This window comes from Asparagus officinalis, chromosome 1, assembly GCF_001876935.1.
Source record: "Asparagus officinalis chromosome 1, Aspof.V1, whole genome shotgun sequence".
NCBI lineage: Eukaryota > Viridiplantae > Streptophyta > Magnoliopsida > Asparagales > Asparagaceae > Asparagus > Asparagus officinalis.
The window spans coordinates 108,343,009-108,359,285 of NC_033794.1; the positions used below are offsets into that span (position 1 = coordinate 108,343,009).

General features: G+C 33.6%; 1 protein-coding gene across 1 annotated transcript in view; it reads left to right on the top strand.

Annotated features, from left to right (window-relative positions):
* LOC109828901 (protein MICRORCHIDIA 6-like) overlaps positions 3,401 to 16,277 on the top strand; it is a 42,353-nt gene continuing 29,476 nt past the window's right edge. Inside the window, exons 1-9 of the mRNA XM_020395890.1 lie at positions 3,401 to 3,488; positions 7,377 to 7,724; positions 7,861 to 7,935; positions 8,028 to 8,062; positions 8,299 to 8,377; positions 8,493 to 8,582; positions 8,709 to 8,784; positions 10,653 to 10,731; positions 10,897 to 11,031. Coding sequence (XP_020251479.1) covers positions 7,379 to 7,724; positions 7,861 to 7,935; positions 8,028 to 8,062; positions 8,299 to 8,377; positions 8,493 to 8,582; positions 8,709 to 8,784; positions 10,653 to 10,731; positions 10,897 to 11,031 — 915 coding nt within the window. The 5' untranslated portion in view covers positions 3,401 to 3,488; positions 7,377 to 7,378. The remainder of the gene's footprint in view (positions 3,489 to 7,376; positions 7,725 to 7,860; positions 7,936 to 8,027; positions 8,063 to 8,298; positions 8,378 to 8,492; positions 8,583 to 8,708; positions 8,785 to 10,652; positions 10,732 to 10,896; positions 11,032 to 16,277) is intronic.

Genomic DNA, 16,277 nt, shown 5'->3' on the forward strand with positions numbered 1-16,277 from the left:
TTTATTATGGTCAACAAAAATAAAATCTTTTTTTTATAAATCCTAATTGTCTCTAATTGTGAAGCTAACTAAAAAGGGTGGAATTGAAAATACTAGAAAGAAGACTTACCCGAAAGTAATTCTCCAAGTTCTTGATCTTCAATCCAAGCTTTTCAAGCTCCAAGCGGTTCCTTCACAAGAAAACACACAAGTTAAAGAACCAAAATAATAAAATCCTATTTTAGCACCTTCCCCGGCAACGACGCCAAAAACTCGATGCGACATAATTATGTACCAAAATTACAAGTGCACAATTGATCAAGTTATAATATAAAAAATTATCGATCCCACGAGGAAGGTGACTTTAAGAGATTATTAGAATAGGTTCTTATATTGTGTGCGTGACAAAAATAGGATTAAAGAATAAGTGTGATTGTGATGAGTGATTATTGTGAATATATGCAAGAGACAATAAATTGAATTTTAGAGAAAAGAAATAAGAATCAAAGAATAAATGAAATCATAAGGGAAGAAAGAAGAATGAATAAAATCAAGAAATAAAATCAAGAATGAAAAGAAAATTCAAGAAAGTCAAGATGGAGAATTCAATTTAAGATATGAAAAATCTAGAATTTAATCCACTAGCTAATCTCAATTACAAAATACAAACTATTCTCTTTTTATCATATTTCAACTTAGATTTATTAAACATAGATCAAACCATTTAAGGAAAATATAACCTATCAAATTATCATCTAAGTTAAAATTACTATTCATGATAAGAACAACAACAAGATAGTAATCCTAGAATTCATAAGCATAACCTATCAAACCATTTAAGATAAACATAGATTATCAAATTCTTCTTCTACCGATTAGTTTTCTAGTTGATTATCCTAAACATGAATATTTTAAGTGCAAGAGAATAATCCATACAATATAAAAAAAATTAGACTAGTTTCATACAATTCTAAGATTCCTACAAGATTTAATTTCACATCTTAAGAAATAAAAATAAGAAGAAAAATAACTAATTACAAAAATAAAAAGAAAAGAAAAATCTAAACTATGAACAAGAAATAAATCTAACTACAAAGAATTAAAATCTAAACTACAAAAATTAAATGCAAGAAAATAAATCTACTCTACAAATTAAAGTACAAAAAGAAATAAAAAGACAAGAAAATAAATCTACACTACAAGCATGAATGTAAATCTAACTAATAAGCAATAATAAAGAAATTACTAAAAAAAATAAAAGAAATACAAACCTTCAAATTGCTTTTTATCTCCATCCTCATCATTCAACAAAGAGGGAAAAAGACAAATTTAAAGTGGTAAAAATATTATTTTATTAATTGTAACAAAAAGTTATAAATTTGGAAGGCCTTCTCAATTAAGAGTAGCCCTCCTCTCCAAAAGTAGTTACAAAAATTTTTATACCTCTAACCCCTCATTCTCAACCCCTATTTATAGTAAACATCAGTGAATGAGAGCCCTTGGATCAAACTTGAGCCCCAAGAATGTAATTTCGGTCGTTGATGAAATCTGGATGACTTCGCATCGATACAGACATCGATGCCCGCATCGATGCTGGCATTGATACTCCAATAAAAATTCTGACTTCACGGTTGGCTTTGTCTCGTCGAGATAGGCGATTTTTATATATTATATGTTAAATTCCGCCTTCTGGATTGGGAGATATTGTCGTTTCTTTGCGGCCAACTATTTTGAATACATTTTTTTTCATATTTAATTTCTTTATTTTCTCCGGCTTCTACAGGCTACTCGGCTTGATTCTAGGCTTGGGCTTTTTGACTCTTGCTTGTGTTCTTCATTTAATTTATGGGTTTTTGTTGAGATAAGAGATCTTGGGTTTTATTCTTCACTAACCTGCAATTAAAGATAAAATTAATTATTAATGGCATATTTATTCATATAAAATAGATAATGAGGGTATAAAATTATAATAAAATATGATTATCAATTAACATTATTAATAATATTATATTATTTGAATAATAGTATAATATTATATTATATTAATAATAGTATAATATTATACTAATAATAAAATGATATTATTATAATATATAACAATAACAGATTGATATATCAAAATAACTAAATATATAATTATAACATAATAGTAATTATAATATAATATAACTCATTAAAACATAATATAATGTTATAATATATTATAAAATATTTTGTATTATATAAACTAAATATTATAATATTTTATTTATAATATATTTTATTATAATTAATATATAATATATTAATAATATGTTTAATACTTATGTTGTAATGAGTCAAACTAGTGTTGACCAAAAATACTTAACATGATGTTTTGAAAATGTTTTAAGGAAAAAACACAACACCGTGTTGTTTTTCTAAAAAAACACAACAAATGAAACACAAACGGCTAAATACCAATATTGGTATTTTAATTCCACCACATTTACCAAGAAGGTATTTTAATTAGGCAAACCTGCTTTAAGGCATTTTAATTGATTCAACTTACCAACAAAGTCATTTTTCTCGTCGGCGACCAGTTTTTCGGCGAGAGCTCATCACGTGCGTGACACGTGATGACTTAAACTATTTTTTAGTTGCTGATGTGGCACGAATTTTCTGACGTTGCAGTGTTTAAAGACGGGAATTAACCCTCTAAAAATCTCAATTCACCCAAAATAGGACAGATTCGCCCAACTGTTTTATCCACGTCAGAAAATCTGTGCCACATCAGCAGCTAAAAAACAGTTTAAGTCATCACGTGCCACGCATGCGACGAGCTCTCGCCGGAAAACTGATCGCTGACGAGAAAAAAGGTCTTGTTGGTAAGTTGAAACAATTAAAACGCCTTAAAGCAGATTTGCCTAATTAAAATACCTTCTTGACAAATGAGGTGGAATTAAAATATCAATATGGGTATTTAGTCAAACACAAACATATCGAAATGAAGAGAGGCACTAGGGGCACACCCTCTACCACACTCCTAACCACACCACCTCTCTGGCTACAGTGCACGGGGCCCACATAAGATTTTAAAAATTAAAATCTCATGTGGGCCCCGTGTACTGTAGTAAGAGAGGTGGTGTGGTTGAGAGTGTGGTAGAGGGTGTGCCCCTATCATTATTTCGAAATGAACCCTTAATTTTTCGCATGTGGGGGACCCAGTCCATCTGGAAACCGGAAACGGGGAATTTTTAAACCGGATTGATGCAGGCCGGGCTCGATTTAGGTCACCAGACCCCGGGAGCATCAATATGACTACAAAAGTAGTAACTATAATTTGAAGAGCTTAAAAAGAGAAAAAGAAAAAGCATCAAAATAAAACAGCAAAAACCTAGCTACTCACATGGCGGTGCTATTGTAGCATAAAAAAAAAACCACCAAGAGGGAGCAGCAGCATTTTCGATCAAATTAAATAAAAAATTGCTCGCTTGCCGGAGTCGCTCTTCACCGCCCAAGTACCCCTTTTCTCCATTTCTCCACTCTAGGTTTTAATCTTATACTTTCTTTTTATGTTTTTTTTTTATTCTGAGACTTTGTCGATGCTGTCATTTTCATTCGATTAGCTAGTTTCTTATTGAAAAGAAAAATAAAATTAAACAAGATACCGATTATACATCATCATTCTACTGTTGATTTTTTTTGTAAAAAACCGAAAAGAATATCAGTAAATTTATTAGAAAATAAGTTCAATATTTTGGAGTTTAATATTTCGGAGGCTATTTTCGCGCCTACGCAGTCATGCCTTCCGTGCTTCGGAAGCTGAGGGTCGGGTGGGGTCAGTAGGCCCCAATGTACGAATTTTAAAGTTCACCTGTAAAGTACCGGCTTACAGCTGTCAATTTTTTCGCTGGTGGGCCCCACTCTATATATAATTTTTAAATCTAGGCAACTTTACCAATTCCTTCTTTCCCCCATTAAATCTTGTTCATTTTCACTTACTTAGGGTCTAAGGAATTACAAGTTACTTTCTAGTCATCATCTTCTTACCTTTAAAAACCTAAGTTTGTTCAACAATTCTTAACCAGCAAGGATCTATTTGTTGGTATTCCCTTAGCTCTCCAATTTATTTGCATATATTTTTTCATACTCTATTAGCTCTATAGTTTGCTTTTGAATGTTACATTTCTTCTATTTTTGCTTACTCTATTCTTCTTTGTAACTCTTTTGAGCTTTTATTGTTTAAAAAATGTTTTAGATTGAAAATCATCCACAATTTTCTAGTATACAAGCTTACCCAATTTTGGGATAAAAGTTTTGTTATTGTTCTTATAAGAGGTCAAATATTTTTCCAATAATTTTTTAAAATGTAAGGCTCCTTCCAATATGATGAGGAAGTTCCTCACACATTGATAATGATATGATTGTGAGATGTTTTTATTTTCCATATGTATCTTGTCATGGAATATGGATGGTCAATTTTCTTGATAAGACAAATTAAATATGAGTGATTGTGGTTTTCTTTGGTTCATTATATCTTGAAAAGAGTTTTTTATTTGCTTTCTTTTTCTTCAAGGAATTATGTTAATTGGGTTGATTCTAAGTATATATTCTAACTTTTATGAACAACGAAAAAATGTATATATATGGTAGTGTGTTTATTACATTGTGCAATTGCCTTGAAAATGAAGAAGCAAATCAAATTTGTTCTCCTCTTTCACATTTTTCTAAGTATATATTCTAACGTTTATGAACAACAAAAAAATGTATATATATGGTGGTGTGTTTATTACATTGTGCAATTGACTTGAAAATGAAGAAGCAAATCAAATTTGTTCTCCTCTTTCACATTTAGTTTGTGACAAATTAGATTAGGGTATCATGACACCAACTATTAGCGCATTTACTACACAACCCATTCTTTTATTCCTATGTGAAAATAAGAAGGTTTCACGAGGATTTACACTATAAAAGGATGTTAGGATGATGAAGAGAATGTGCAAGTGTGCAAACAAGTGCAAGAGAAAGAGAGATTTGGATGCTCTCTTCTCGGTGTCTCATTAAGGGTGTTTGTTATGGGTTTGCGTGAGTAAGATTAGAGAGTGAATCTTTGTTGTCATATCATCTTTGATTAGTGAACCCCTCTGGCTGTATTTGTTGGTGGATGTAGGTTGAAATATTGATTTGGTTGTATGTTGTTCCTTTCATTCTATACTATGTATATTCAGTTTTGTTATTGTTCTATTTTGTATTGACATCTCTTGGATTGAAATCTCCACTATTGCAACATGTTAACATATTTTTCTTTTGCTTGGTTTGGTGCAAGGGAAGTAATCAAACCTTACAGGGAGTTAAACAAAGATTGATAGGGAAATTAACCTATTGTTAGATATTGGTTCCAACTTTTTATTGAAAAATGTCACTAGAGAAAAGATTATTAATGCCTAGACAATAAAGCTAATGAAGTATTCCTTTGCAAAAGCCCTTGGCCTTTGAAGATGTTATAAGATTGATGTATTAGCTAACCTACGCAGTCTCATTCATCTATGAAGGTCGGCCATAGAGCAACAGATGTCAGAGAGCCCCCAGTATTACCAGGCCTGAGTATTAGTACAGAAATCTCTTATTCTAAACGTAATCCATGATTTAGGTTTTGCAAAGTCATGTTCATCATGAACACAATGCCTAGAGGGCCAGGCAGTTTAATAGTTCTTGCACCTAGGCAATGATTAGTATTGCAAAAGCAATCTTATTCGTCACCATCGGCATGGGGATCATATGAGGTGATAGATTGGATTAGTGTTTAGAGTGACTTGGGAGGTTATGGAATTGTTCTTAAACCTCGTTGTTGTCACAGCCAGCCTATCTCTTTTCCCATTAAAACCAAATTGGCAATGTACTACTACTTTTGCAAAAAAATTGTCAGCTTGGTGGGAGGTACATAGATGAACTCACTTTAAGCTCATACCCCAAGGAGTAAACCTATGGTTGTGATTGGTTGATGTACAGTAGCGGCTCATAATCTATGATCTTAATCTTTGCCTGAAGCGCTAACATGTTATTAGGGGGTTATGGATTCATGTCTTGCTAATGAAAATTCAAGTATCTTGGTATTATCATTCAAATATCTTGGCATTATCATTTTTTCTATATTTTTGAGCAAGCTGCTATCTTGTTGAAGTCCTCTCACATGCATGAAAAATGTTTGTGTTGGGGAAATTATGTCGTTGTCCTAGAATCCATCACCTTAAGTGATTATATAGCACCTGTGATTTTTCTTATCCGCAAACAAAGTTTCACTTTTGAGAGTTTCATTCATCTTTGGGTCACAAAATAAGCAAAAGTTTAAGGGCCAGTTTGGTATTACCTTTTTTAGGGTGCTTCTACTTATTTTTTCAAGAAACACCCAATAATGGTGTTTGATAAAATTTTTTTGGCATGCTTATTGAAACTGCTTCTGCTTTTAAGGAGGTTATTTTAGAAGCAACTAGAGGATGCTTTCAAAAGAAGCTTCTGTGTTTTTTAGTTTATATATCATATATACCTTTTATCTTTTAACAATGATCATTAAGCGCAGTTCTACCAAATACCTTAACTGCTCTTTAAGCAATTTTTGATATTTGATTACCAAACTGCTATTTTCGGTAGCTAATATAAGTTGCTTTTATAAGCAAAAGCTCCAACAATATTAGACTAGCCCTAAATAGAGTTACATATCAAAATTCTGAATGTATTCTTTTAATTCAAGTGTAGATATATCTTATCATATTTTTCCGGTATAACTTACTCAAAAGTCAAAACCATTACTGTTAATGGTTAACCGATTAGGATTGAGTATTCACAACATCTAATCTAGTTTGGCAACTATCTCTCGGATTTTTGGTAATTCTTTATTAGCTTGTGTGTAATTCTCTTTGCGCATTCAAGGCTTAGCGAGTTCCACCACAATTTCCTGATTAGACTAAACAACCTGCATGTTCTGTTGCTTCTAACATTATTTTATACATATGACCTTCAATTCATGTGTGATAGAACATGCATCAGTAACTTTTAAAATAGCTCGGAATTTTTTTTATGATCAAATTGAAAATACGGAGTTTATAAGTTTGAATGGATGGTAGTTTTTATGAGATTTCTTATCTGTTTTCCACAACTACCTGGAGTCATGCATATGCTAGTTTCAAGAAAGTATCACATTCCTTAGCAATAAATAATTGTAGTCTTTAGTTGTCTTTGTTTGCCATGTGAAAAATCCTTAGGATTGATCTTTTTTTCCTTACTGAAAGTACAGTTATTATGATATAAAAAGACTACTAGTTTTCTTTTTAAAATCCTGCTACATGGCAATTCTTGTGTACATGTAGATGCTCAACATTTTGCTATATTAGCTGTTTGAACATTTCGCAGCCATATCACCCTGGACTATTTTTTTCCAGATATGGAGATGAGCTTTTCTAACTTCATTGATTTGTCCAACGATGATGAAATGGAACTAAGAGAAGTAGTTAGGCCTGATTTCACCCCAAATCTAATTCAGATGAGCCCAAGTTTTATTACTTTACACGTTCAGCCAGAATTTGAAGGCCATGCCATTACACAAGGTTCTAAGGAACATGAAAATCCATATGGATATCCTATTAGTTCGTGTGTAACTGACATAAGGGGTTTATTTGATAATGGGTTGCCCAATCTAGCTTCGTTGCCTTGTTCTTCGCCAATGTGCAGGCAATTCTGGAAAGCTGGAGATTATGAAGCTGGACTACCTCATGGACCCATCTCCCAGAGTATATTTCTTTTCTCGTTATGTGTTTATTGTGAAGATATAAGATACTTATTGAAGACTCACTTTCTTTTAGGTTTTTGATCTCTTTCCTGTCCTCTCGCGATTATTTCCTAGTAATATCATTCCTTTCCTTGCAGATGGCCTGAATCGTTTACGTGTTCATCCCAAATTTCTCCACTCAAATGCTACCTCACACAAGTGGGCATTTGGCGGTATCATCTATGTGCTTTGCAGATAACATACGTATAATGTCCAAGCAAAGTCATCAATCTCACTAACTCTTCTTTTATTTTCCATATTGCAGCCGTGGCAGAACTACTAGATAATGCAATTGACGAGGTACATAGTAATGTCTTTCCGTTCATCAGAGAATTTATATAATGTGATTTCATGAGCTGAAGAGAAATATTAACGTCATACCATATTCAATTGTTAACTTTATTCTTGCTGCTCTATAAGCCAACACTATTATTTTTTCAGCTGCATAACCTGAGGATTCTTTCAAACTAAATCACATTAAGCATCACTATATATCATCACAAGCTATCTATTATTGTTCTTTTTCTGTGAGATAGGTAGGAAACGGGGCCTCTTTTGTTGCTATAGATAAGATCACAAACCTGAGAGATGGAAATCCTGCATTGCTGATTCAAGGTAATTCTATGTTACTGGCATTTCGAACATGGTAATGTGTCATATATTTTCTTTTTATAATTACTCATAATGGCTTCATTCTATTAAATATTTATGTTCTGACACTGTAAATAAGACGATGGAGGTGGAATGGATCCAGAACGTTTACGACATTGCATGAGCTTTGGATTTTCTGACAAACTATCAGATTCCTCCATTGGACAGTGTATGGATATTCTGTGGACGTTACAAGTCTAATATCTGACTAAGTGTAGCTTTAACTGTTAAGTTTTGTATAATCTTTTTTTACTGGAATACAGCTAATTTCTTTATTGCTTGATTCACAATTCAGATGGAAATGGGTTCAAGACCAGCACAATGCGACTTGGGGCAGATGCAATTGTCTTTAGCCGTTGCATGGATAACAGGTTGCAGTTATCTGTTCTCTGGCACCTCGCTAGTATTTGTTCGTAGTACCAGATTCCGAGACGGTTTTATGAGCCTTTCATTTATCATGTCCTGGCTTGGCTGGTTTTTCACTTGCTGCAGGCTTGATTACGATGCAAAATTATCTGCATGCTTCAGGATTATACATACCGTTGTTTTTTGAACCTTTCTGTCTCTTTTCTCTTTCCATATTTTCTTGATTTGGAGACTCAAGTAATCCACACTCCTGCTACGATTTGAAAACTGGCTGGCCACCGGTTCCTGAAGCTAGAATGTTCTGCAACTTAACGCAATATTTGCTTTGGTTTTGCACCACCTAATGTTGTTTATAGCAGCCAAGCAAAAATCCTTCAGAACAGAGAGTTAAAAAATATCAATGACTATCTTATCAACACTATCAGTCAATGATTTAAAAATTGGCCGATATTATCGAAATATCGGCAATATATCGGGTTTTGACCCCTTCCGATGCGATTTTTGGAAAAAAATCGGTTATCATTTTACCCGATGCAAAAAATCCGATAAATAGGCCGATTTTTCAGCCGATAAATAGGCCGATTTCCTGGAAAAAAACCAACTGCTTCATCGTTCACCCAAAACCCTAATATCACAATTGAGAAGCAAGTTTCAACAATTGATTAGTGATCTAAACATGAGTTATTTACATTTTAGTATGTTTATACTTCATTAAATGTGATTTGAATCGTAGATTACATTTTAGAACATTATATTGTATATCCAATATGACACTCTGCATTTTACTACTTATCCCTGATATATCTCCGGGATCCGATATGAATTTTGACCGTCCAATTTATTTCCGATAACCGATTTCTAAAACCTTGCTATCAGTACTGTATGGTTTTCCCTAGTGTTGGTCAGTGTTAATCCTTAGCGTATATTCATGGGGCCATCTATTTCCTACATTCTAGACTTATCCTCATACTCGTTATGACCCAAGGTCCTCCCACCTTCCTATAATCATGTTAGATGTACCTTATATCTTATTGCGTATTAGATATATATGACAATCTCAGTTCATTTGAATGATCAAACCTCCATAGAGTTGCATCATCCAGCATCCTGAATTTCTCTGTGAGGCCTCTTCATATAGTCTTGTATCAGAGAACTTAAGAAGAACTGTATTATTGAAATATATTCTTGTTTACTTAAGTTTAGTCTTTAAGAGGTGATCCCAATAAGTTGCACTAGCAATCTTGAGTTTGGTTCCAATTGCTAGCAAAACTGTCATTTTTGCTACTTTTGAAGAGTTATACACAGATTTATGATTATTGCTCGAGTGGATGATTCTTGTCTGGTAGTATATTTTCTGTAAAGCAGTTTCAGTGGACTTGTGAACTACAGTTTGAAAGGCCAGTACATGCGTCTTTTTGTGTCATGTGGATTATAGGTGTAAAAAGCACTGCTTATTAAGTTACTGAGTTACGATTCACAGTTTTCAGAAAGCTAAGATTCAATCGAGCATTCACCATCTAAGGTGAGTCAAACTGTGTTGCACCAAAGGAGGAGATGCTTAGTCGTTTCGCGATCTACATGACATGTCTGATGCCTGTATCATCCTAATATATATGTTTATATCCATATAGCGTATGCACATAATTCGGATAACACCGGATATCCGTACCTGGTTGGCCCTTAGCATTGATATATTCATATCTGGATGACCATTAGCATCTTGGCTTGCGAGGATTTTATGTCCTATCCCTAGTTTATCCCTATCTTCATTCATGATTGTCATTTGAAACCTTCTAGTTACTTGCACTGAACTTTATCAATTGTTACTAAAAATATATTTCTCTTATAATACATTTTTTGTTTTATTCTGCAGGAATATAACTCAAAGTATTGGGCTACTTTCCTATACCTTTCTGAGGCAAACTGGCTCCCACGATATTGTGGTACCCATGGTGCGTTTCCTTGTCACAGGATTCTTGTTTTATAGACACTCCCTCCTTGTTTGATGTCCGGTTACCACATGGAAGTAGATTTTCAAACTCATGCAGCCCATGGAAATGGGACCAGTCGCATTTCTTAGAATGTTGAATGATGTTACTTGTTTTGATTTACCGCAGGTGGACTATGAAATTGACCCATTAACGGGTTCATTGAAGCGATTACTACGATATGATGAAAAGCACTTCTGCTCTAATTTGTTGACTCTTTTAAAATGGTCGCCTTATGCTACAGAAGCTGAGTTGCTAAAGCAAGTAAGTTGCAAAGTAGGTCCTTTTTTGGTCAATTTGTTTATAGTGGCATAATACATTTTGTGTTTCATGACAATATGTAGCAGTGCTTTGAAAAGCTTACTGTAGCTCACTTTGGTGCGGTAACACGTTTGGTACTAACCTAGCGCTATATTATGAAGCTTAAGCCACTATTTGTGAAGCTCAAGTTATTTGCTAAGAAGTTGACCTTTTTGTGCTAGGTCTATTTAAGTGTGTGCTTAATCATAAAGATTTTTCTGTTAGATTTTTAGTGGCCCATGTTCTTAGTGGTCACATTTTTTATTTTTTTCCCCACTAATTTTAGTTATGAAACTACCCACGTTTCATTTAGTGGTCATGTTTTATCATTAGTTAAATTAACTACTCATTAGTTAATTCCTATTGGTCAATAAATTAACTACTCACATTGATGGAAGGTGGGTAATTCTCTATTTAAAGACTTGGTCCTCTCTCTACCTTTGCATGCGAAATTTTTCTCTCCATTAAGAAAATTTCGGAAAAGAATAAGAGGGTAAAGAGAGAGAAATCAAAGTCTTGAACGTTGCTCCCTTTGCAGTCAATTTTCGTTAAAATTCGAATCATGGATCAATGTATGATCACTTAATTAAATTGTTCATTGAGAAAATCATATTGTTCTAAGATCTTGGTTTTATTGATGATTAAATCAAATAAAGTTTGATTTGCTTAAGATTAGGTTTACATGTGGTATCAGAGCCTTGATTAAAGAACTTATGATTTTCCATCATGATTCTTGTTTCTTGTCAAATAATTCCATTACTGTTAATTAAATATTTAAATCTCTCTAATTAAAATTTTTCTGCTGATTATTGAATACTATAAATGTTTTGATAATTTCGTGTTAAATTGACTGAACAATCACTGCAAAATTCAAAACTGTAAAATTCGGATCTAACTGTTCATTTAATATGTATACATATTTTGATTATGCTAAATACTTTAGTGTAAATAGCCTAGTGGTAAGGTTTTAGGATTTGGCCTAGAGGTTTGGTGTTCAAACCCCTAGGGCTACACCAAATATTAATAGTCTTTGATGGGCCTTGGGCCTTGGGCCTCGTGGGGTCTTTGATTTCGAATGATGTTTTTAATACTCCATTTTTTTTATTGGCTGCCTAATTTAATTTTGTGCTCGCCTATTGTTGCTGCCTATTTATCTATTTTACATACATGATGTTTCTGTGCGCTGTTGTGCCGATGACTGTTTATACCGATGCACTAATTATGCATGGATATTGTTAATCTTCATAAATTGTTAATTTACGGGCAAGGTTTTAAATATCAGTTATCGGGAATTTATCGGACGGCCAAAATTCTTATCGGATAGCGGAAATCGGGGATATATCGGGGATAAGTAGTATTTATCGGAGTGATATACTAGATGGTGTATATATATAATATAATAACTAAAAAATGTAATTTAACCATACTTAATGAAATATAAACATACCAAAATGTAAATCATCATGTTTAGAATCACTAACCAATTGTAGAAAGCAAAACTTGCATCTTGACCGCACGATGAAACCATTCGATTGCATAGCCTTACTTATCGGCCGATAATCCCGATAAAAAAACCTTACTTATCGGCCGATAAGTACCGATAACGCCGATAACTTGCCAAAAACGATAACCGATTAAAAATCCAAGTTATCCTATCGGAGAGCTCCCAAATCCGATAACTCGGCCGATAATATCGATTATCGGCCGATATTTAAAACAGTGTTTACGGGCTTATTGTTACATTGAAATTTAGTTAACTCATGGATGGTTTGTTAGTCACCAAAGTGACCATACCTTGAAGTTTCATGCTTATCAAATTGTAATATATAATTTTCAATTACTCATGATTAAGTGATGCTACTAATGAAATGACATGATCGCATAAATACATACATTGTCATGAGTAAATTGAGGTTTATTGATTATAAAATATTTAAGAATCGTCCAAAGGTTGATTGGTAAATTTTATAATCTGTAAACATGACTGTGGTTAATTAAAATATATTTGATTAGATATGTTTAGAATATCCCAAGATAGTAAGCATATCTAATTGGTGTATTTATAATTGCCAACTATATGAAATAAAATTGAGCATCAATTATGTTTATTGTTATACATTGATGGGTCACCCAAAGGAGAACTTCGATGTACGTTTATTGTTAATTTAACTGCTATTTATATATGTATTATGTGTTTAAGTTTAAATTTATGACTCAAAGCATTATTCTATATATTTACAGCACCTATTTCTCTCCATTCGCAAGCCTCGTCTATTGTAAAGTTCAATGGGCTTAATTTTCATGAATGGAGTGAATAAATTCAGTTTCACCTAGGTGTTCTGGATCTTGATTCAGCACTCCTATATGACAAATTTGTTGCTATTACTGATTCTAGCAATGATGATGAAAGGTTTTTTCATAATGCTTGGGAAAAATCAAATAGACTTAGCTTAATGTTCATGCGGATGACGATAGCAAACAACATTAAGTCCACAATTCCTAAGACTGATAAAACAAAGGAATTTATGAAATTTATGGAAGATCTCTCGCAATCTGACTGCTGATAAGTCAATTGTAGGGATATTAATGGGTACGTTGACCACTATGAAGTTCGGTGGTTCTCGTACCATGCATGAGCATGTCATTGAAATGACAAACACAGCAGCAAGATTGAGATCTATGGGAATGAAAGTGAGTGAAAGTTTCCTTGTGCAGTTTATCATAAACTCCTTGCCTTCTGAGTATGGTCCATTCCAAATGAACTACAATACTATAAAAGATAAGTGGAATGTAACTGAATTGCAAAGTATGCTCATTCAAGAGGAAGCAAGGCTTAAGAAATAAGGAACTCACTCAATTAATCTCATGGGTCATCAAGGAGCTGGAAAGAAATTAGGAAAGTATAATGGAAAGGGCAAGAAAAGAGCACTGAAAGATAATGTGTCGTCTGTCCAAATCCACAAGAAGGAACATAAGAACGATAAGTGTCATTTCTGCAAGAAGCCTGGACACTATCAGAAAGATTGCCTAAAACGTAAGGCATGGTTCGAAAAGAAAGGTAAACCTCTTGCTTTTGTATGTTTCGAATCAAATCTAACAAAAGTTCCTTATAATACTTGGTGGATTGATTCTGGTTCTACCACTCATGTTTCAAATACGATGCAAGGATTCCTTATGACCCAAACCATAAATCCAAATAAAAATTTCATCTTTATGGGAAATCGAGTCAAAGCTCCAGTTGAGGCCATTGCGACCTACTGCTTGTTTTTAGACACTGGACATCATTTAGATCTTTTTCAAACCCTTTATGTTCCTACTGTTTCTCGCAACTTAGTTTCTTTGTCTAAACTTGATGTCGCTGGATACTCTTTTAAATTTGGAAATGGTTGTTTCAGTTTGTTTAAGCATAATCATCTTATTGGTTCTGGTGTTCTCTCTGATGGTTTATACAAATTAAAGCTTGATAATCTTTTTGCTGAAACTCTGTTAACCTTGCATCATAATGTTGAAACTAAACGAAGTTTAGTGGATGAAAGTTCAGCTTATTTGTGGCATAAACGTTTGGGACATTTCCAAAGAAAGAATACAAAGATTGGTAAAGAATGAAATCCTTCCTAATTTGGATTTTACCGATCTTGGTATTTGTATAGATTGTATTAAAGGAAAACATACAAATCATACAATTAAGAAAGTCGCCACAAGAAGCACTCAACTCCTTGAAATTATACACACCGATATATGTGGACCTTTTGATGTTCTATCATTTAATAAAGAAAAATATTTTATCACCTTTATTGATGATTTTTCACGTTATGGATACGTCTATTTGTTACATGAAAAATCTCAATCAGTAGATACCCTAGAGGTATTTATTAATGAGGTTGAAAGACAATTAGACAAAAGGGTGAAAATTGTAAGATCCGATAGAGGTGGTGAATTTATGGAAAATATAACGAAACGGGACAATGTTCTGGTCCATTTGCTAAATTTCTTGAAAAGCGTGGCATATGCGCTCAGTACACTATGCTAGGTACACCGCAACAAAATGGTGTTGCAGAAAGGCGTAATCGTACGCTAATGGACATGGTTAGGAGTATGTTGAGTTATTCCTCTTTCCCCTTATCTTTGTGGATGTATGCTTTAAAAACCACTATGTATTTGTTAAACAGGGTTCCTAGTAAGGCAGTTCCAAAGACTCCTTTTGAACTGTGGACGAGAAGGAAACCCAGTTTGAGACACCTCCATGTTTGGGGTTGTTCTGCAGAAATACGAATTTATAATCCACATGAAAAGAAACTGGACTCAAGAACAACCAGTGATTTCTTCATTGGTTATCCAGAAAAATCTAAAGGGTATAGATTTTATTGTCCTAGCCATAGTACGAAAATTGTTAAAACTGGAAATGTCAGGTTCATTGAAAATGGTGACATTAGTGGGAGCATGGAACCACGTAAAGTGGAAATCCAAGAAGTTAGAATGAACGTTCTTTTACCTTTAACTTCTTCTCAAATTGTTCCTACAGTTGTTGAACAATTTAACGACTTTCAAGAACAACAAATAAATGATCAAACACTCCATGAAGACGTTGTTACCAATGAACCTGCAATAGATATACCCCATGAAGAAGTAGCATTAAGAAGGTCTCAAAGACAGAAAAAATCTGCTATTTCTGATGATTATGTGGTTTATCTACAAGAGTTAGAACATGACTTTGGAATTGATGAAGATCCGGTTTCATTTTCACAGGCCATGAAAAGTCACAATTCTGATAAATGGTTTGATGCCATGAAAGATGAGTTGAAATCAATGGAGCATAATGAAGTTTGAGACCTTGTAGAATTGCCTAAAGGTTGTAAAAGAGTTGGGTGTAAATGGGTCTTTAAGACCAAACACGACTCAAATGGCAATATCGAACGATACAAGGGTAGACTTGTTGCCAAAGGTTTTACTCAGAAGGATGATATTGACTATAAAAAAACATTTGCTCCTGTTTCGAAAAAGGATTCATTTAGAATTATTATGGCTATGGTGGCTCATGATTTAGAGCTACATCAAATGGATGTGAAAACCGTTTTTCTAAATGGAAATTTAGATGAAGAAGTTTACGTGGACCAACCCGAGGGTTTTTCAGTTGAAGGAAAGGAACACATGATGTGTAAGCTTGAGAGGTCAATATACGGACTCAAACAAGCTTCCCGACAATGGTATCT